The sequence below is a fragment of the Telmatherina bonti genome (genome assembly GCF_933228915.1).
Source record: "Telmatherina bonti genome assembly, chromosome: 9".
Classification (NCBI taxonomy): domain Eukaryota; kingdom Metazoa; phylum Chordata; class Actinopteri; order Atheriniformes; family Telmatherinidae; genus Telmatherina; species Telmatherina bonti.
In genome coordinates this window covers 34,853,167-34,874,519 of record NC_136627.1, presented here as the reverse complement: position 1 = coordinate 34,874,519, position 21,353 = coordinate 34,853,167, and the positions used below count along the sequence as shown (strand labels likewise).

The window sequence follows — 21,353 nt, the reverse complement described above, 5'->3', positions numbered from 1 at the left end:
AGGACTTTGGTTTCACCTTGTTATGAACGCAGAAGAAGTCGGAACGTCGTAGCCGGAGATGCCGAAATACTGCTCGGTCCCGAACTGCAAGAATGACTCCGCAAACAGCAGCAGCAGGAAAAGCTTTTACAAGTAAGATACTTTTTTAAAAAGTCTGCTCTGTAAAAATCCAAGTTGTTGTAATAAAATATACGATTCATGTTTATGTGAGTTTCTAAATAACAACTTTTTCCTCTTCGGAGACACTTTACGTCAGGGATTACCCTCTCTCTGTGGTCATGACGCCTACATGCAGGATATGACTTCTCTTGTTTTGACGAGTTGATAATTGACCTGTTTTGACCTTTGACACAACTCTTTTAAATAATGACTGCAGTTTGGAACCAGTCTGGTAGATTTGTGGCGGTTTTAGTAGAAAAGGTGAACTTTTGTGGGTCTGAGTCATGCTGAGCCACCGCAGAGATGATGTCATCTTAATCTATGGGTTGATCCACAGCATAACACTCCTCAAGATGTTTTGTCAGGGTATTAAAAAACACAAACAAAGCTCTAACAGTTAGTTTAGTCTTATTAGATGGACCAGAATTATTTCAGATATATAGTCATACATAACGTGTTTCAGCTGACTTGTAATAACATGTTGCTGCACCTCCAGAAGGAAAGTAGAGCTGATTACACTGTAATGTGCAGAAAGTACAAAGTTAGAACAAGCTAAAATGTGATGACTGTGCAGAGCCTCAGTTACCTGATCATATCTGATGCTCTGAATTTCTTCTTATGGACTCTACTGGTTTGTTCAGGTTTACATACAGTAAGATAGAGCAGTGCAAAGGCACTTCTTATTTTTTAGTATAATGTTGTGAAAACAGTTCAGAGATGAATGGGAATGCAGTATGTAAATTTAAAATGATGAAAAAAAAACCTGTTTGTGCAACTCTTGCAGCTGAAAAGTCAATATTTGTCATGGCTACTGGCCAACACAGTGTAAGGCCTCCTGAGACAAGCTGTCATTTCTTTAAGTAATCATCAGGACTAGTTCTCCAGGCCTCCTGAAGGACTTTGCAGAGCTTTTCTGTGGAGGTTTCTGCTGTTCTCTGTCCAGATGATCCCACACTGCTTCAGTAATGTTTCCTTTTGGGTTCTACGGAGGATTCATCCCTACATCAGAAATGTTCCCACTGATTTTCAGTGCAGTTCATGTATCATTGAATATCATTAAGCCTTTTCTCCTTGTTTTCGTCCTTTAAGAGTTGCTTCTCAAAAGCCATTGGTCCATAGAGTCCATCTGATAGTTGATACTTATTTAGTTTCCTCTTGTGTTTTAAGAACATGCTGCACACCACGTTGAGATATGCCAGTTTTCCAGCTCTTTGGGAATCAGCTTGTTGCTGCAAAAACCTGATTTTCTGTCTCTTAAACTGACTTATCTGTGCAGTCTTCCACAGATAAAAAAAATAAATAAATAGGAACAAATTGTATTACAGGCTGATAGCAACATAGTATCTGGATTTGTTTGCTGGAGTTTGGTGCCTTTTTATGCTTGAATGACGAATAGCACATGATTAAGTGTCTTAGCAAAAAAGAAACAATCCTCTGAACATAATCAGGCACAAGGACTCGCCTGAAAATAAGTAAACAAGCAGCCAGTGTCCAAAGAGAAACTTTAATTGACCTTCAGAAAACCGATTGCTCAAGACCACAGTAAAATATTACTGAAGTTTAGCTACTTGGCAGTAGAATGGGAATAAATCAAGACTTTTGAAAACCACTGCATGTGTTGTCATGTAAATCCTTAATAAGCAGATTTTCATCTTAACTGCAGTTGCACTGTTTCTCATTTCACGTTAAACAAATGATCATCAGCAGAAGAACCTCAGCCTCAACCAGTTTATCACAGCTGTAATGTTTCATGGTTACCAGGTTCCCGCTCCAGGACCCGGACCGACTGCAGCAGTGGTTAAGCAACATGGGCCGTGAGAACTGGACTCCTTCCCGACACCAGTACATCTGCCACGAACATTTTGCACCTTCATGTTTTAAGGTGCGTTGGGGGATCCGTTACCTGGAGAGCGACGCCGTACCGACAGTCTTCCAGGACGTCGAGGTAAGAAGCAATGAAACCTCCAATCAAGATCTTATTGTTTGTTTTTAAAGCTTTAAATGGACCGGCCCCTCAATACATTACAGAATGCCTCCAAATTTACACCCCAGCTCGCACCTTGAGGTCTCAAGGGCCAGTCCCAGCTTGTGGTGCCTGAGACGAGACTTGAGACTAGAGGGGACAGGGCGTTCTCCGTAGTCGGTCCGAGACTCTGGAATGTTCTGCCCCTCCATGTCCGAGCTGCCTCCACAGTGGAGAGCTTCAAGTCTCATCTAAAGGCCCACTTTTATTCTTTGGCTTTTAACACTGTGTGAGTTGTGTGGTCCTCTGTGTCTTTTATTTGTTTTATTGTTCCTTTTAATTATTTTATTGGGTATTTATTTATTTATTTTTAATTGTTTTACCTGTTTTTATTATTTTAACAACATTAATATTTCGTGTTGTTTTATATTGTGATATTCAACTTTGTGCAGAACTTTAGCAACATTCTGTTCTTGAAATGTGCTTTATAAATAAATAATAATTTAAAGCACTTGTTTCTCATATAAAGGCTTTTCTTATACAGTTCCTGTCTGATAGATGGCTTTTCTTTTTCCTGTAACAAAATTTGTCTTATTTGTTCCCATTGAAGTGATTCATAAAGTATTACCTGAACAGAGATCAACCCTGCTTCTGCCACTTGTTATAAAATGCAAAGTTTGTTGGAAATGATTCCATCTGCAGTAGGGCTGCAACGATTACTACAGTAACTCGAGTACAAAAATTGATCGAGGCAAATAATTTGCCTCGATGCTCCGTTTAATTAATATCAAGAGGTGATATATTTTAATTTCTGCATCATCGCAGCATTCTCAGACCACTGCGCTGTTTGGAGGGACGACATCACTGTTTCAGTAAACATATAAAACATCTAAACATGTATAGAATATATAAAAACAGAATCTGTTGCCTACGGTGTGTCTGTACAGTATTTACAAGTCAGTCCTTCTTTCTACGTGAATTTTTCTTTTAAATCTTTTAAAAGGCAGAAATTCGCGGCCGGTTGAGAATTTTTTCTCCACACATTGAGCGCGTGCACAAACACGTCGGCTGCACCAGTCCTCATGCATTATGTAGTAATAACACTTGCAACAGCTTCACAAATATAAATTTATAGATTTACTTTGGTTGAGTTTCTAGTATTTGTTTTACAAATTATAACACAAAAAATATAATTGCTAGAGTACTCAATTACTCGTAAAAATAATCGACAGAGTACCCGATTCCAAAAGTACTCGATGGTTGCAGCTCTACTCTGCAGCAGAAAGCTGGAAATAAAGCTGCAAACCTTTCTGCGTTGCCTCTTGATAAACAAACATTTGGTTTTTCTAGAAACGGAAAGCCACAGATCACAGTGAGACGAAGTCAAAGCGGATAAGGACGAACAGGAGCCACGTCGGATCTGAGTCCGATGACGGCGCAGCGACTTTGGATGCTGGAGGGACTCACGGTGCGCTGCACATGGTGCACCTGCTTCAGATCGCGGTTGACCCGTCGCGAGCAGCAGGAGGCGGTTTGTTGGAGTCGAGTCATGTCGGAGAATCTGACTCTTCTCTCCAGACAGACTCTCTGGCATCAGTGGACGGAGTGGAAACAGGCGTAAGCTTCCCGTTAACTTTGTACCAGGCAGCAGACGGCAGTGGGGAGAACGCCGAGGTGGTGGTGATGTCCAACTGCCCTGCTGGGGATGGACAACAGGAGCTGGTGAATGAACTCACCGCTGCCATTTTGAGGCAAGGCGGCAGGCTGGTCATGAACGACTCCATGTTTGGCTGCGTAGATGATGCTGTGGGCTCTGACGGAGTCCAGGATGTTACTTACACCACCGATGAGCTCTCACACGACCATGAAGGTCATGAAGCTCAAGTCATCGCCTACTTGGAGACAATCCCAAACATTTTCCCCACAGAAACCTCCACGCAGTTCACCTTCTCCCCAGATACAGTGCTGTCATCCGCCCTGAGCCCCAAACCCATCTCATCCACTTTGCCCATTGTGTCCAAACACATAGCGCCATCCCCACCGTCTCTGGTCCTCACCCTGGAGAGGCTGAACAGGGATGGAGGGGAGGGGGAGGAGAGCATGTCAGAGGCGGATGATGCGGAGCAGCAGGATCAGCAGCTGGAGGAACACTGGTGAGCATCACCTCCCGACTGTCCACACTTTAACTTTTCCTTTCTCATCGCTGGATATTTATTTATTTTCTTTGATCTTCTCTATTGTGTTTTTTCTCTTCTATTTGCAGCTATCACAAGAACAGTTTGAGCAAGGAGCAGCTGGAGGCGATCGTGGCCGAGCTGCAGAAAAAGGTGAAAGTGCTGCAGCAGCGACACCGCCGCCACCTGGAGAAACTGATCGGGTTGGAAAACACGGTCAGCCAGCTGCGGCAAAGCAACCTGCTGAACGAAGAGCGGCTGCAGCTCCTGGAGAGGGTACGTCCAACTTCTCAGCTTCTTATTAAATCCTATTATCCTCCTGAGAACCACAGAGAAATCTTCCAGTCTTACAGTTTCTATGTCCTCTCTATGTAGGTCTAAAAAAAGATTTTCAGTTTTTTAAACATATTTTTTATTTTAATTTCACAGCATTTCCACTGTAGAGAACAACAGGACGATATTCATGTAGAAATGGAACAGCATTTAGAAAACGTGAAAAAAGTAGCAGATTAGAGTGATTTTCATCCAACAATGCGTTCAGTTCAAAGAAAAAACAACTCTGTCTAATTTTTCTGTAACTTGTTGCTTGCAAAGTCAAGGTGTATGAAGGGGCTAAGTCGACGCTTTAAGCCTCTGGAAGCTTGCGATCCGGAAAGTTCTCCTGACTCGCCTTACCTGGTGTGGATGATAGAAGTGTGACGATATTTTTGGGTGCCGATTTGATTTATTTTTTCATTTTTTTGTTCATTTTCATTTCAACATTTTTTTCTTTTCTTTTCTTTTTTATAATATATTGGCAAATCCAAAAAACAACCGCAGAAAATATACTCCAAAGTTACAATAAAAAACACACACCCATTGTTTTACATTTCATGTAAAAAAGAAAGGAAAAGTAAATTGGAGTAGGAAGAAAAATTAATCTTTTAAACCCTACCCCATGCTCATCTCAAAATAAACCAACTGGATGGTATCATCTACAGCAAACACTAAGAACAAATAACATTTAAATTGCAATTCTCACAATTCTCCAATATTGCTGATTTTTGTAGATTAAAAACAAAATAAATGTAAAAAACTTTTTTTTTTTTACTCGTCATTTTTCTTCATTTCAATGAGGAAAAAAACAACACAGTAGCCAGACCATCATTCTGCTGCTATAATCCTAAGAAGACAAGTTAATAGATCAATAAAAAACAATAAAAATGACAAAAATTTTATAGTGCATTCATTTTATTTATTTGAAAAAAAAAAAAAAAATTAACAAAAAAATCTATTTTAAAATTGTGAAGAAAAAAATCCTGATTTCTGATTTTTCGATTCGATTTTCCCGCCCCGAGCGGATGATGTCGATAAGATGTCCAGACGCTGCAGTTCCAGTTAAAAAGCTGGTTTATTTTCCATCATGTAAACATAAACAAACGGCATTCACAGCGTTTTCCCGGCAAAGTGGTCACAACTGAATTTCATTTCTGACCTAACACACACCTTACACACACAATTTCCTGTCTTATATAGACCTTCATCATTGGCCCTTACAGTGTATGGAATAATACGTTACAATGTGATGGAAAACATGTATTAAGTTCAACATTAAACTGTAAGTCACAGAACATAAGTAAGTTCCTTTTGTTCTGTAAGACATAGAACTTCAGGAAAGTTCTGCTTTCCTTCTTCCTCTGGATATCTTCACTGTGATAATCCTGGAAGCAAAACATTTATACCCTGGGAATGCACATGTCAGTACACAGATATCAGTATCTGTGTACTGACATGCCTACGGAAATCTGATTTCTTGGTTTGTAGTCTCCAGTGACCCTCCTGTAGTTTGCAGCTGTCTTTGATTTGTAAAAGCTGCTGAATCTTCAGAGATTTTCCATCATTGTACTGTGAGAAGATCTTGACTTGACTTCAGTTTTCACAGATTTTAGGGTCATCTTGATTTGCAAGAAGCTCAGGTAGTACAGGCGTGAATCTGTTACGAAAGATGAAAAACATAAATAAATTCCAGTAAATAAAACACTTAACTTTTTTCACACCGGTTTGGGTTAATGCAGTAATTTAAGAGTCATGGATGTAATATGACTCCCTATTGACCAGATTTATAAGCACTTGTTTGGTCAACTTGCATATATTGACCAGCATTTACACAGAGTACAAATACTACAATAATCTAACATGTTATACATGTTAAACTCTGAATCTTGTCCCTCTCCTTCTTCATCATCTTCCACTTTCACAGGCTGATACTCATCCTCTCCATCCTTTTCCTCACCTGAAAACTCCAAATCTGAATTTCCCTCTGTGATGTGGTATAAAATCCTCTCTGCTTCAAGTTTTTCTCCTACAACAATGCGCCACCATCAAATACAAGAAAATAGTCCTGGTGTTTATTAAATGGCTATTGTTTTAAAACAAAAATAATTTAATTATTCTCAGATGGAAAAAAATATTTACATGTTAATGAACAAGAGTATATATAATTATCATGGAAAAATTAGCAATAGATAATAAATATTTGACTTACCTCTCCTGTTTCCACAAAATATGGTTGTGGAATAAAAAAAAGTAAAGTTCCCAGGATGCAATGCATCACATGACACATGACTGGAAAGCCCAGGACGTCCTCTACAGAATGCTATAGGGTTTAGTAGGGTAACTCCAGATACTTAAGGAAGATACAGGTGCACATAATGTCCATTTTAAAGGACAGAAATAAATGGGCTGGATGCTTTGTGATAATTCTGATGACAACTGGCTGCACATTTCTGAATTTACGCACATGTAGTTTGGCGATTTAATTCCCCGTAACATCACTCCGTTAAAGCGTGTCGCCATAGCAATCCACTGGTTCAGATCAGCTGTCTGTTAACAGGTGCATGAGAGAACCGCGTTGTAGCATGACAGCGGTTGTTTGGCATTAAAAGTACATCAGAGCTAACATGAAGTAGTTCCTATAATTTAGCATATTTAGCAAGTGTTGTAAAAGAAATAAAAATTTGTAATAAAATGTTTACTGTGTGGGACTAATGGTGGTCTAAGCAGATTAAACAACTTGCTCCGTGCATTAGACGGTTATAATGCAGCTGCCAGACTCGGCGTCGTGCATTATAACCGTCTAACGCACGGCTTCTCATTGTTTAATCATTACTCATAAAATGATTTTTGTTTTTATTTAAAGTAAATATCTCCTTCCACTCAGTTTTTGGTTGCCCTCCCTCCTTTCAGGCGTACATCCAAAGCAGTGCGACGGTGCCAGATGCCGGGGAAACAGTGGCCATCATCTACGAGCAGGACAGTGCTGCCTACTTGTACACTCCACTGAACGATGCAGACAACTTGCTGTGAAGCCAGAATGACTCTGGATTTCTTGTCTGTTCCACAAACTAAAGGGAAAATGATATGGGAAATAAAATGGTACTTTATTTTCTGCTGCTGGTTTAAAATCACCTGTGTTTTAATTTACAGAAGAAAATCAGTGAATGAAATGTGTCTTGGCCCTCCTGCTAGGAGCTTTGCACTAACATAGAGGAGGAAAATGGGATTCTATTGAATGTTTTTTTCTTTTATCAAGGCTTTTTTGCTTTTCTACCACATCTTTCTTTACACTAGATTCTGTTTATTAAAGTGGTTCTGTTTGTGATAACATGCATATCAATAAAAATAACTTTCTTTAAAGTTTGTTCTTCTTTTTAATGGTTTCTATTTGATAAAACTAAAAATGTTTTAACTTGACTGAAATGTTCTTCATGGATTTGAAGCAGCAGAACCTTTCATGCATATTTCTGCAGCTTCAGTCTTTCATAAGGCTGTTTTCCTTCTCTAAATGTCAGTAGAGTCGGCTACGTCCTCCTGGTTTGTGATCGATTTAATAATCTTTGCTGTTTGACTGAAACTACAAACAACCTCACAAGAAAGACCTCCTATTTCTTCTTCTTGCTTTGTAACTTCAGGTTCCTGTCTCTTTAAGGTAGCGGCGCATGCGCACATGCTGGATTATGAGTTCTTGTCATATGTCTTGGAATATGTTCCAATATGTCTTGGATTGTTGCCCTGCAGGTTTTAGACGTTTCTCTAGTTCAACGCTCTTTATTTCGATGAAAGACCTCTTCAACGCCTTATTGCCAAGTTCCGCCCAAGCATGTTAGCCCAATAATCACATACAGGTGTGCTGCAGCAGAAAACCTCTGAAATCTGCCGGACAGCCACCCTCAGGAACAAACTGCCCATCCCTGATTTATGAACAAAATAAGATCATTAAAAGTGCATGAACGGAAAAATTTAATAATAAAATCTACAGCTGTGTTAATATGTATTCATCCCCTTTAATTAAAGAAAAGGCTGAATTTACAACAGTCACTCAAATAACTGGAGACTTAAAAAAGGAACAACAACTAAAAATTAGTAAAAATATAATTCAGTAATATAAGACACTGTTTTTTCATTTAATTGAGTTGAAAAAACCAAACAAGTTGGTCCTGGACAAATGAGAGACTTTTCTGTTGAACAGTGGGACAAAATACCTGTCAACAGGTGCAGAAGTCTGACTGAGAGGAACAGAAAACACCTGACTGGGCGGAAACATTAAAGGATTGTTCAACTAAATATTAGTTTATGACTGATGTAATATGTAATAAATTATCTTATTTGTTTGCTTTAAAAAAAATCTATTTAACCAGAATTAGAAAATAATGTAATGATTTTCATGAAATTTTTATTTACTATTACTTTAGTCAATTTCAGCTTATTTTACAGGCTGCTGTTTTTTTTCCCCTTCTTTAATGAATAAATATGAGCACAACTGTATTAATAATGCTGTGGTTGTGACTTCCTCACAGCGCATTAAACATTTAAAAAGAAGAAAATAAAACTCCTTATCTGGGTATTAAAAGTGATTACGTACTCTTACTCTTTGGTCTCACTCACGTTGAAATAAAAAAATAATCATACATTTAAAAAATATTGAAATGAAGGAAAAACTGTTTTCATCCCAACAACAATAAGGTTCAATGGAGTGACTTCATTAGTAAAGACCCTGAAATAAAAGATAAGAATGATAATACACAGGAATAGCAGCATGTGACACCTAAAGTGTGAGTAGAAGTCTCTGTTTGTTTATTTCACTCCTTCATTTTCTCTTTCTCAAAATAATTCTTTCTTCTTGTATGGTTCCAGTTTAACCACTAGAGGGCGCCAAAATCATTTTCTTAGATTGTTTATCTGGTCGAAGCTGATATTCCTTTTATTTATTTATTTATTTATTTATTAATTTACACTGTAAAAGGAAACATTTTCTGATCTGCTAAGATCACAGTATTCACATAGACATAAACTACTACAGTACGACAGAATACGTAAATCAGAATAATAATGATATGCAACAGTTATAAACATACCTGCACAGAAACTTAACACGTAAACATCAGCCAGGTTTAGTAGGAAGCTGTGTTTCCCACAACCTGATGGATTGTTGTTCCAGTCATTTTCTATTAATCCACTAAAGGTTACATCTTCTCTTCCCTTGGACGGTGATAAAAATCATTGTTGTTTTTGCTTTGTTTTAAGTTGAGGTAACAGTTTGTAGTTTAGTAATACAGCTTCAACAGTAAAATGACCAAAACTTCAAGCAGTGATGTGACACTTACATTCTCTAACTACATGGAGGAGATGTATGTATGTATGTATATATACATAAATATACATAAATAAACATGTGTTATTTTATGTTGTTTTAATTTTGTTTGTGGCCTGACGTCCACAGGTGGGGGTTGTGCTTACAGTCCAACACCGTGCAGGACGTTTGGCATTTGTCAGAGAACACCAAGATGTGGCAAATTCTCCACTGGCGCCCTGAGCTCTTCAGAGATGAAAGCAGGTTCACACTGAGCACATGTGACAGACATGACAGAGTCTGGAGACGCCGTGGAGAACGTTCTGCTGCCTGCAACATCCTCCAGCATGACCAGTTAGCAGTGGGTCAGTAATGGTGTGGGGGGGGGCATTTCTTTGGAGGGCCGCACAGCCCTCCATGTGCTCGCCAGAGGTAGCCTGACTGCCATTAGGTACCAAGATGAGACCCTCAGACCCCTTGTGGGACCATATGCTGGTGCAGTTGGCCCTGGGTTCCTCCTAATGCAAGACAATGCTAGACCTCATGTGGCTCAGACCAAAGCAACACCCAACACATGACTATGTCACTGAGACACTGATTTTTTTATGTTGATATTCTCACAACTGGTAGTTTTGTTTCTATATATTGCCTGAAATGATTGAATTACCATAATTCTACTTAAATATCCTGCATTTATGATGTAATATCAGTGTGGCATGAACACTTTCTGTATTTTCCACCTGACAGTTGAACATCTCCACCGTCCTGAGAGGTGTGTGTGTAAAACAGAACTCCTGTGAAGCTGCATACGTGACACACTGCTGATATTCTGCTGTGGATTCAGATTTTTTTCTGCAGAACTTCAGTAAGTTTCTGTTCCCTGAGTGGACAGTGCATCATTCAGGAAGGAGGTAGTTTTCCTTGTCTAAGTTCAGGTGCCAGGCAACCTCCCTGCCCTTCACATTCCCCAGTATCGGTCACGTGAGCAGAGCTGGGCCAGAACCAGCGGTGCATGAGAAGAGACACTCACAGACTGTTCTTTCTTTTCTCAACCATCCAGTTTTAGGTATGTGATGAGGTAGAGTTTCATCACAGCCTTTTGGCTAACAGGGTTGTTTATTTGTAAACTAACTGAAACTTCTTGTCCCAACATGATAATAAATACTATTTAAGGTAAATATTAGGTGTTCATTTTGGGGTCTTTGGCTTGCTGTGAACCCCCCAGTCTGACAATCAGTAATTTGGTTAAGAATGACCAAACATACCTGGAGGTGTAACATGGAGACCAGTCTCTGGAACAGCTCACACTGGTAAAAATGCAGAGTAGTTATCAGGCTGTTATGCCTCTATTAGCATGGCTGAGTCAGATCATTTTCTTATGTTGTATTAAGTATTTCTCTGAGAACACATTACTTCGTTATAATAAACTCAGATAATTAATATTAACTTGTTAAATAACCAAACTCAGAGCTTAAATAACATACGAGAAGATTCATTGGTTTAATTGTTTGAGCTTTTATTAATTAAAATGTACTTTATCAAAAAAAAAACAAAAAAAAAAAACTGACTTTAGCAGCAAAATCCTCTCATCCAGGTGATATGACTAAAAGAGTTGTAATCTGTAATTACTGGAATTATAACAAACTTCCGTGTGACTTCCGAGGAGATACTGATATGGGAGCATAATGTGCAGAACAGCTGTCAGGAAACATGATATGGCACTCTGTAACCTCTCTCATATTTACTGCAAAATACTAATGCATTTTTCATGAGTCTGCCTTCATCAGGTGTGTCTGCGTGTGTTTCTGGAACTAGGGTTGAAGGCATGACTCATGCAACTCAGCTGAAAGGCTTTAGATTTCCTGTAAATGTCCTCTCTGCATGACGTTGTGCTCCCTTGCAGCATGTAATTGTTAAACACAGATCACATATATGACCATAAAAGGACCTTTGTAGATATAAAACCACAGGAAGAAGTAGCTCAGGATTCAAACTGGTGAACTGGTAATAATAGTTCTGGTATTTCTGGTCAATGTTCAGTAAAAGAATATTATTATCGTCTCTAAACAGCTGGAAAACATAAAAACATGCATGCGGCCTGGAATGATTCCACTTCTATGTGCTCACTCTTCTCACCTCCACCTGTTAACTGATCTTGTGGCTAATTGTTTGGAGTGTGTGTGGTTAAGTTGCCAGTTGGACGTAATACAGCCCTCCGGATTAAATATCACGGGTACTCTTACGCAGTTACGCAGACAAACATTGTCTGTGCATCATTCTGGTTAGCGCTTCATGACTCACACAGGAGTAAATGAACTCTTAAAAAACTAAAATCTTCAGAATAGATGTTGTTTTTTTTATTAAATAAAACATTAGACAATGTTGTATCTTAAAAAAAACTGTCAATTTATTAACAAAAACATTTATGAAATACATATGTCAGTTGTTTAGAATATATTTAGATACAAATCCAGATGAAACCAGGCTGTTTCACGTTGCCTCAGTGCAAAACTATGAACCACTTAAAGATTCCTGCAAACCTCTAATCTCTTAAATTCCTACCATATAATTATCTAGAGGCTGCGCTGAACACAGTCATCATCTGCTTTGGCTGTGACAAGAGATAAATGATAGTTTTTCTACAGTATTTACAAAATGTAACTCAGCTCATAACACTTACAGCAAATTCTTCCACTTTTTAATAAAATTATCTCACAGAATGAAGAGAAAATTGTGAGTTTCATGGGAGAAAAAATCCATCCGTAAACCATGAAGAAGCTAAAACTGTATAAAATGTCTGTAATTTGACAAAGACAATAACATTTAACATGTTGATCTCAGAAATACAGCACTAAAAAAAAGTCTCACAAACGTCCCTTTCATGCATGTCTGTCTAAACGACAACATCATACAGATATTTAATATTAAACAAGCACTTCTTTCATCAACACACCGGTGTGGAGAGAAACTCAGAGCTTCAGAAATGTCTCTTTGACCTTGGTTCATACGTAGTCTTTCCTCTCTAACCCTGGGCCACCGACTGACCGTGGGGCAGAGTAAGCCATACGAGACGGGTTGTATCTGGTCTCGCGTGGCGGACAGGAGCAGCAGAGCAGTCCACCACCAAGCACCAGGAGCGCAGCTGCTGCCCAGCCGATATACAACGCAGCCCCTAGCTCCCTCCGCTGGGCATCAATAAGTAACGGGTTGTAGAAGTCCCTGATTATGGTGTTAGCAGACCAGGAGACAGGAATGAGCTGCATGACGCCCGATATGATGAAGAGGACTCCAGAGATGATCATCACCTTTGCCTTGGACGCCTCGTCCTCGATGCAGTTGGTGCACTTTGCTCCAGCGATGGCCACCAGCACAGCCAGGATGGCGAGCAGGATGGAGATGACGGTGAGGGCGCGAGCAGCTTGGAGGTCTTGGGAGAGAGCAAGCATGGAGTCATAGACTTTGCACTGCATCTGTCCTGTGCTCTGGACCACGCACGTCATCCACAGGCCTTCCCAGACGATCTGCGCTGTCACAATGTTGCTGCCTATGAAGGCCGTGACCCTCCACATGGGGAGGGCACATGCCACAATACCAATAATCCATCCCAAAATGCAGAGGGAAATCCCTATCAACTCCAGGCCTATAGACATGGTGAATGTTCTCCCTCCTCTGCTGCTGGACGTGGATCACACCTGAGCAGGAGATAACTGGAATAGCCAGGACGGGAGGGAGTCAAGCACAGACCCAACTGGTCATCAAGTTAATTTTAGGCCTTGAATCTGTAAGAGGGATGATCTGTTACCTTGACTTGACCAGTATTCCCTTTTATAAGGCAGGTCAGGTAGACGGGAGGAGTCAGTGATGAAGATGACGTCACTAGAAGGGGAGGAAGGACCCGGACACTCTCAAGACTCTCTGCTATCAGCTTACATGTCCAGCTTCACAAAGGGCCTGGCTACAAAGAGGCCTTTTACAGCTGAAAGTGCATCTGATCATGTTTTTACAGCCCAAAAACCATTTCTAAGGTGGAGTTATGCTTACTGCAGCATTAAAACTTACTTCCTATAATTTTGTGTGCATAAAATTGACAACTAACAACTGGTTAAGTAAGTTTATTAGAAAAATGTGCAACAAATAATGTTTAAGAGTTGCATTCTGCTGTTAAACCCAGCCTTTTTGTTTTTCTTTAATGGTTTTTAAATGCGAGTCCTTTGGATTGCAGGTCACATTCTGCTGTTAAAACCAGCTTTTTTGTTGTTTTAATGGTTTATAAATGAAGACTACCTTCCTCAGTTCCTCAGTAACAGCCTCCTAAATGTTAAGTACTTCAGTAAAAACCCTGCATTTCCAAAGTTAGCGAGCTGTAAGGGACAAAACATCCAATGAGAGCTGAAAGTGAAGGAAGTCTCCACATTTACAGGAGCAGTCCGGGTTTAACTTCGAGCTGCAGTTTTCGCCTGCCAGCATTATGTCTGATGGCTCTTATTGACTCCGACTCAGAATGTGGATGAATTTTTTTTGTGCTGGATGATCTCCAGAGGAATGCCGCCAACCCCCAGCATATTGTAACCTCGTGCTGAAACCCCCCCAGTATGAGATAAAATGAGTGTATTGTTCTGAAAATGGGTTAAGATACCTGACTGGGGAAGCGAACAAGGAGGCAGGTTTTTGTTATCATAAAGCCAACAGTCTGAGAGGTCAGGCTGCAGGTCTGGGTACACAGGAGGCTGAAATCATCTTGTTTCATGATGTAAAAATCTTGAAAGTTTTGGTGGGTTTCTCTTACTATATTTTGGATGAGAAAGTTCATTTTCGAGCTACCGTGCTTACAGAGAGGGGCTAAAGCCCTACCAGCTCTTTCAGGAGACTCGGTGGGTTTTAACCAGTGGATTCTCTAGACATGGTTTTCTAGATTAATTAAAAAAACAAACAAAAATCTAATTTTAGGCCAACAAAGTCAAGTATCACGTAGATTCCTTTAACAAAAGTTTGTTTATCATCTGACAGATCTATTGGTCTTGATTTAACGTCTTGTAGATGGTGTTTGGACTTAAATAGACAGTGGAAATATTAGAAGTGAATATTTTCTATCTTGATGGGAACAAGAAGGTTTATTTTTATGTTTTATATTAGTTCCTACTGTGTTTCTTATTAATGTGATGTGATCCGATACCAGGTAGAATCCAGGCTGATACTGATGACGCTGATCCTTTGTACATAAACTTAATGTTTTTAGTAAATCTGGATAAAAATTTGTGCATTTTAAGTTGTAGCTTCGTACTGGTGGAAACACACTGTGAGAGGAATGTCTGTCTCATCCCAGCAGCATCTGTACTTTTCCTCTCATCCTCTTCTTCACCTCATTATAACCTCATTATGTTCTGTCATGATTGATTCTTTGTCATTTAATGAGGTTCGTGATTTTGCCACCATACACTGTCTTCATACATGTGTCTTCATTTGCATCGAGCCAGTTTTGTTAACTGGTTCAACTGGGCTGTGAGCCGAATCCCTGAGATGCTTCCACATATTTTACACATGACAGGTGGAATAAAGTAGTTCCTACCAAGTATCGTTTAGACAAGTCCCTTTCCACTGCTTCTGTTAATGATAAACTTCCCATTTAAACCCAAATTACTAAAATATTGATCTATCATGACAGGAGATTCAAGCACACACCTACTAGTTATAGTTTATATTAACATTAAAACATCCCTTGTCACATAAATTTCTGCGAATACCGACTGAGAAATTCCCCAAAACCTTCAGTAAACTACTAAAAGTACTTTGATTTTTTTTTTATTAGTTAATCTGTGTGTTTTCTGTATATTTCTGCTGGATCTGCTCATGATTCAGATGTGAGCATGAAAAATCCCTTTGTAACTTACAATAAAACTTAACACTTTAACAGCACTGCTCTGCAATGAAGGAAGAATTTCACATTTCTGTTGTTTTGTAATTATATTTTGTATCATTTGTTGTCATTTTTATGATTTTAATTTATCTTTAGATTCAAATATGGGCTGACTGAATTAATAAAAAACATAATCAAACGGCCAGTCAACCATGACATGGAGGCTTACACCATGTTTTACAAGCAGCTGCTCTTTAATAGAGCAACGGTTTTCAGTTTTGTATCATTAGTGGCAACACATTCAAGTGAGAAAAAAATAAACAGATGTTTTCTGATTTACATTAAAAGAAAAAGTAAGAAAGGTTTTAAGGTGTTATTTTATGTTTATTTCCAAAATGCAACATTCTTTCAGGTTAAAATGAAAAAGGATTGACAATAATAAATGAAAAATAGTAAATGATAGATTAAGCCAATAGCAAAGTAAAAAATACAACAAGGTATGTAATTAAACAACCAACATGTGAAAGATTAAAATACTTAGGAGAAAACATTAATTAGCATTTTTCTCTTCTTTACTGATGACGCTGATGTTTTTCTTTTAAAAACAGATCTATTCTCCACACTGGATCACACATTATACCGTCATGTTCATTACATGTTCATCATGGGCACACCTGCAACACATGCTAACATATGGTTTAGTGCTTCCAGTAGTGACAGGGTAAAAAAGAAATGCCTGCACACACACACACACGCACACACACACACACACACACACACACACACAGAAAGAGAGGAAAAACCTGACAAGTTTCTACATCCCAATGCGAAAGCAGACGGATACAAGTTTCAGAGACGTGACTGTCCTCCCACTTCTCTGTGATCAGTCTTTTCCAGGACGATAAATACGTGGGAAAACAGCAGGTGTCTCTTCAGACGTAGTCTCTCCTGTTGAAGCCGCTCGGGGCGGCTGACCTGCTGTGGGAGTAGATCTTTGATGGAGGCCCGTACCGTTTCTCCGGTTGCTGTGGGCAACTGGAGCAAAGGATGCTGCCTCCGATGAGGAGGAAAGCAGCAGCAGCCCAGCCCAGGTACAGAGCTGCTCCTATTTCCCTCTTCTGGGCCTCAGGTATCACTGGGCTTTTGAACTCCATCACGATGGAATGGGCGGACCACGACACGGGAATAATCTGGGTGAGAGAAGCCAGGATGAAGGCAGCCCCAGCAGCTATCATCACCCGAGCCTTCGCTGCTTCTTCATCCACACAGTTTGTGCACTTTGCCCCCATAATGGCCACAAGGAGTCCCACAATGCCCAACACAATGGAGATGATGGTGAGGGCACGAGCAGCCTGCAGGTCAGCGCTCAGAGCCAACATGGAGTCGTGGATCTTACACTGCATCTGGCCGGTACTCTGGACCACGCAGTTCATCCAGATGCCCTCCCAGATCGTCTGGGCTGTGACGATGTTCACGCCAATGAAAGCTGACACTCTCCACATGGGCAAGGCACAAGAAACAACAGCAGAGATCCATCCCAGGACGGCCAGAGCCACTCCGAGTATCTCCAGTCCGACTGAAGGCATGTCTGAAGTGTGTGAGAAGAAGCACACAGATGTTTCTGGGCTCTCCAAGCTTAACGGCTCAAATAAGCATCAGATTTGTTTGGGATGGAAGGTGGAGTCAGTCAGGTATTGGCTGGGGAAGAGTTCAAATTATCTTTACTCCCACCTCATCGGAACAGCCAAAAACACACAGCCTTGGCATGTCAACGGCACCAGCTTAATCATTTAACCTCCCCGGCCTCGGTAGCGCTCGCACCTGTGTGGGTGAGGGGCGAGTAAACAGCGGGTCTGCCTCTCTCAGGCTTGGAGTGGTTAAAGGGTAACAGAGAGATGTAGATAACAGACTGAAAGTGGAAGAAACAACATGAGCTGTGGAAGTGTGTGATACATTTTACCATCTGAAAACAAATTACAATAAACAACAATTTCCATCATGACTAAAGATGTGTTTTTCTATAAAATAATAAGTTCATGAACAGGAAGCTGAGCAGGAAAGAAGTGCTGAAGGGTTGGTTCAAGCAAAGATGTTTCTTTGGAAGAGGGAGGATTTTAAATTTACATCTGTATCTGTCAAATGAGATCCTCCTGAATGTGATAATAATATAATCTCAAGTTCTGTGGAATATCTGCAAACCTTTTTACTGTAACTATCGGCTGTTATCAGCGTTAAACAGAAAAAGTCATACATTTTCTCCTTTCTTCTTCCTGTGTGTACATGAGGAAAATTCTGGGCTTCGAACACGGTTGCTCGTGTCATGTAGAGGGCAAAGCTTGACCTACTTTTTTTTAAAAAGCCAAGTTCACAGACAGAAGCAGCAAAGTCTCCATTCAGGAGCTATTTTCATGGTCTAATTCAAAAACAACAATATGAACACTAGATGATGTTCAAGTTGTGTTCTGCTTTGAACTCATCGGTTTCGCTGAGATCCATGTCGGAATTTCAATTCATGCCGAGCAAAAGACAAATAGAGAGGGAGCCATTGTGTTTGAAGCTGATACAATGGTGTGTGTGCACACCGTTTGAAGCTGATGCAACGGTGTGTGTGTGCACATCGCAGGTCGTATCAGTTTTCCTCTTCTGCTGAAAGTTTTCTACGGATGAAAACACTCTCCATGAGTTGACGCTCACTTCCAGGAATTTTATCAGCATCCTCATCATGGTTTCATTCAGTTAAATCTTTCACACTGTAGTGGACTGGAAATTAACTTTGATTTGGGAAACAACTACATTATTTGTTTGTTTTAAATGTTTTCTGAAAGTTAAAGAAACTTCAGCATTAATGGATACAAATCTGAACCTTTGTACATTTGAAATGAATCATGTTGTACCTGTTTCTTTGCCTTTTTTATTATAATATCTAACAAGACAGCACATTCGCTGTTGTGATCATCACTTCTGACTTCTGACTGACTTTCCCGTTAGCATGTGGCTGTAAAGGCAAAGCAACAGAAAAATGCAGCCTTTTTTTTTCTTTTGTTTTCAGGATTTTTCTTTCAGTCACGTGACCTTGACAACCACAACTGTTGTTCTGTCCACCTGCAGCTTGAAGCCACTGCTTTATCACCTTCCTGTAAGAAAATCGTGTCATAACGCTAATGTTTGTTTTCCATTCAAATTCCATTTCAAATGTTTTCTTACTCAGGTTTTTGACACACTTTCGGTCCACCTTGGGAGGAAGGTAAACAGCTGCAAACCAGCTTATCAATGGCGTCTTTGTGGCTCGGCTCAGACTCTCCTGCAGTGCAAATTGCATCCCCCTTGCAGACAAAGACTTTATCTCTGACTCAGTTTCACTTTGCAAATGGATAATGGGCCTCAATGGAAGGGAAGCATAAGGTGCTCTTCAGAAACAAGCCCCCCATTGTTTCTTGACTCCATTTACTCTGAAATAAAATACCTCTTTTTGGCATGTACAGGGATGGCTCTGATTGGTCGGCTGCTGCGGACCTGCAGCTGGCATGTGTCCATACCTCTGCATACCAACGGACATGGTCGATGAAAGGTCCAGAATTATTAAATGTTTCTAAATGAGGAAAAAGTCTTTGTTGTGGAAATCAGTTCTTTAAAAGTTTTATTATTTTTTTATGAGATTTTTGAGGAACAGACACACTTAAAGGGTACTTTTAAGATAAAAATGACAAAATCTAAGCAGATTACTCAAAACAAAAGTCATGAAAAAACCACAACATGAAACATGTCTCAGTCATACTAAAGGTTAAAGCCTCTGTTGAAGAAAAACATAAATGCTTTCATACATAGTCTCTTCTGGTGTATCCACTGACTGACAGGGGTTTGATTGCTGAGTAGTCCACCCGAGAGGGCGCAGAGCCACCACCACGTTGGGCTGGAGCTGATCTGGATGGACAGGAGCAACAAAGCAGGGCTCCCCCCAGAATGAGCAGGCAGGAAGCAGCCCAGCCGAAGTACAGGGCATTCCCAAACTCCCGCTTCGCCGTCTCCTCCAGCAGTGGATCGTAGAAGCCCAGGACAATGGCGTGGGCTGTCCAGGACACGGCCACCAGCAGCAGCAGTCCTGCTACAATGAAGGTTACTCCAGCAGCCACCACAAAGCGAGGTTTACTGCTCACATCCCGGCTACAGTTAGTACACTTAGCACCAGCCACAGACAGACAGATGCCCACAATGGAAAGCACCATGGAGACAATGACCAAGGCTCGAGCTGCCTGTAGATCAACCGGCAGCCCAAGCATGGATTCATGCACCTTGCAGTGCATCTGGCCTGTGCTCTGCACCGAACAGTTCATCCACAAGCCTTCCCAGATCACCTGGGAGATGACAATGTTCTGTCCGATGTAGGCAGCAACCCTCCACATGGGCAGGCCGCAGGCCACCATCACCCCCAGCCAGCCTGCCACAGCCAGGATGATCCCAAGGATCTCCAAGCCTGCGGACTGCATCGTATGAGCTGGGTCTGAAGAGCAAGCCGAGCAGAACTCTCCTCCAGGACTGTGGGATAGACGGCCTTCTGTGTCCGTAGGCACAACCCTCCTGAGATGAAGCCGATATCGGATCTCTACGGCTTAAAGTCCTGCGAAAGACTTTTAGTGAGAGAGAACGAGCGAGGGAGAAACAGATTCTACCTTCTTTATACAGCTTAGACGACTGAAGGTGGAGTCATCTTAAGGTGGCATCGTGTGTACCTTCATACTACGTTCAAACAGGGTGCAACACGTTTGCTCTGCAACATAACACATCCAGCTGGACATGCATGACATGGAAAACCATGTTGATCAATGCGCTTATTGATCATGTTTTCTTCATGAACATTAGATAACAATCTAAAAATAATAACTTAATATTACGGATGAACAATTTTAAGTAAAATTCACTCTGTATTTATGCATTAAAAGTTCTTTAAGCACTCAGTTCTGATTATACTCAGATATTTGTGCCTTTAAAAGATTTTTTTTTTTTTTTTTTAAATAATGTATGACTGCATACCTGACAATCTGTAGGAAAAATGCTGAATCATCTGATGAATGAAGTCTTCATGCAAGAGAAAAAAAACGAGCAACAATGTCCGGCCTTGTTTTTAGTCGGTCAGGCACATAATCCTCTCTGAGAGGAGAAAAAACAGAAAGAAGCAGCAACAAGCTTATTTATTAGTTTTCTTCTGTGTTTTTAAGGCATGTTGTTTATTGAAAACTTTTTGGTGAAACTTAAAAGCAGCAAAAGTATTGATTTAGTTTTTCCTGGATGCATATATGGCAAATGTTAAGCTTTAAAAACAATCCCGAGACCAAATATTAACCCTTTAAAGCCCAACTAAAGAATAGTCCAATTAGTATAAACTGAAGTCGTTATTTGACCATCTAACAAAATCTGCAATGATATTGACTACTTATGTTTTGGTATTTTTACCATTTATTACCATGCATTGATGATAGATGAAAATTATTGCAGTGTAGTCCTCTGCTTTTTGGTATCCACCATGGTGCAGGAAACCAGTACCGTATGATGTACAACAGAGTTTTAAGTCAAGTTTCTAGCATAAAATGATGCAAAATG

At 40.2% G+C, this 21,353-nt stretch overlaps 4 protein-coding genes across 4 annotated transcripts; 1 reads left to right on the top strand and 3 right to left on the bottom strand.

The window, feature by feature from the left end:
* The first annotated feature begins 1 nt into the window (after position 1).
* On the top strand, positions 2-7,900 carry LOC306760659 (THAP domain-containing protein 5-like). Its single transcript, XM_079246608.1, has 5 exons — positions 2-132; positions 1,921-2,104; positions 3,473-4,275; positions 4,386-4,572; positions 7,522-7,900. Exons 1-5 carry the CDS (start codon positions 59-61, stop codon positions 7,639-7,641), a joined length of 1,368 nt encoding a protein of 455 aa, XP_079102734.1. The 5' UTR covers positions 2-58; the 3' UTR covers positions 7,642-7,900.
* Positions 7,901-12,906: 5,006 nt separating this feature from the next.
* Positions 12,907-13,554, bottom strand: LOC306760527 (claudin-3-like; the record flags this gene model as incomplete). Its single annotated transcript, XM_079246401.1, has 1 exon — positions 12,907-13,554. The coding sequence occupies one exon, from the start codon at positions 13,552-13,554 to the stop codon at positions 12,907-12,909; it is 648 nt and encodes a 215-aa protein (XP_079102527.1).
* A 3,136-nt stretch (positions 13,555-16,690) lies between these two features.
* On the bottom strand, positions 16,691-17,344 carry LOC306760526 (claudin-3-like; the record flags this gene model as incomplete). Its single annotated transcript, XM_079246400.1, has 1 exon — positions 16,691-17,344. One exon carries the CDS (start codon positions 17,342-17,344, stop codon positions 16,691-16,693), a length of 654 nt encoding a protein of 217 aa, XP_079102526.1.
* Positions 17,345-19,573: 2,229 nt separating this feature from the next.
* LOC306760524 (claudin-4) lies at positions 19,574-20,242 on the bottom strand (the record flags this gene model as incomplete). The annotated part of the gene is made up of 1 exon (XM_079246398.1): positions 19,574-20,242. One exon carries the CDS (start codon positions 20,240-20,242, stop codon positions 19,574-19,576), a length of 669 nt encoding a protein of 222 aa, XP_079102524.1.
* Positions 20,243-21,353: the final 1,111 nt, after the last annotated feature.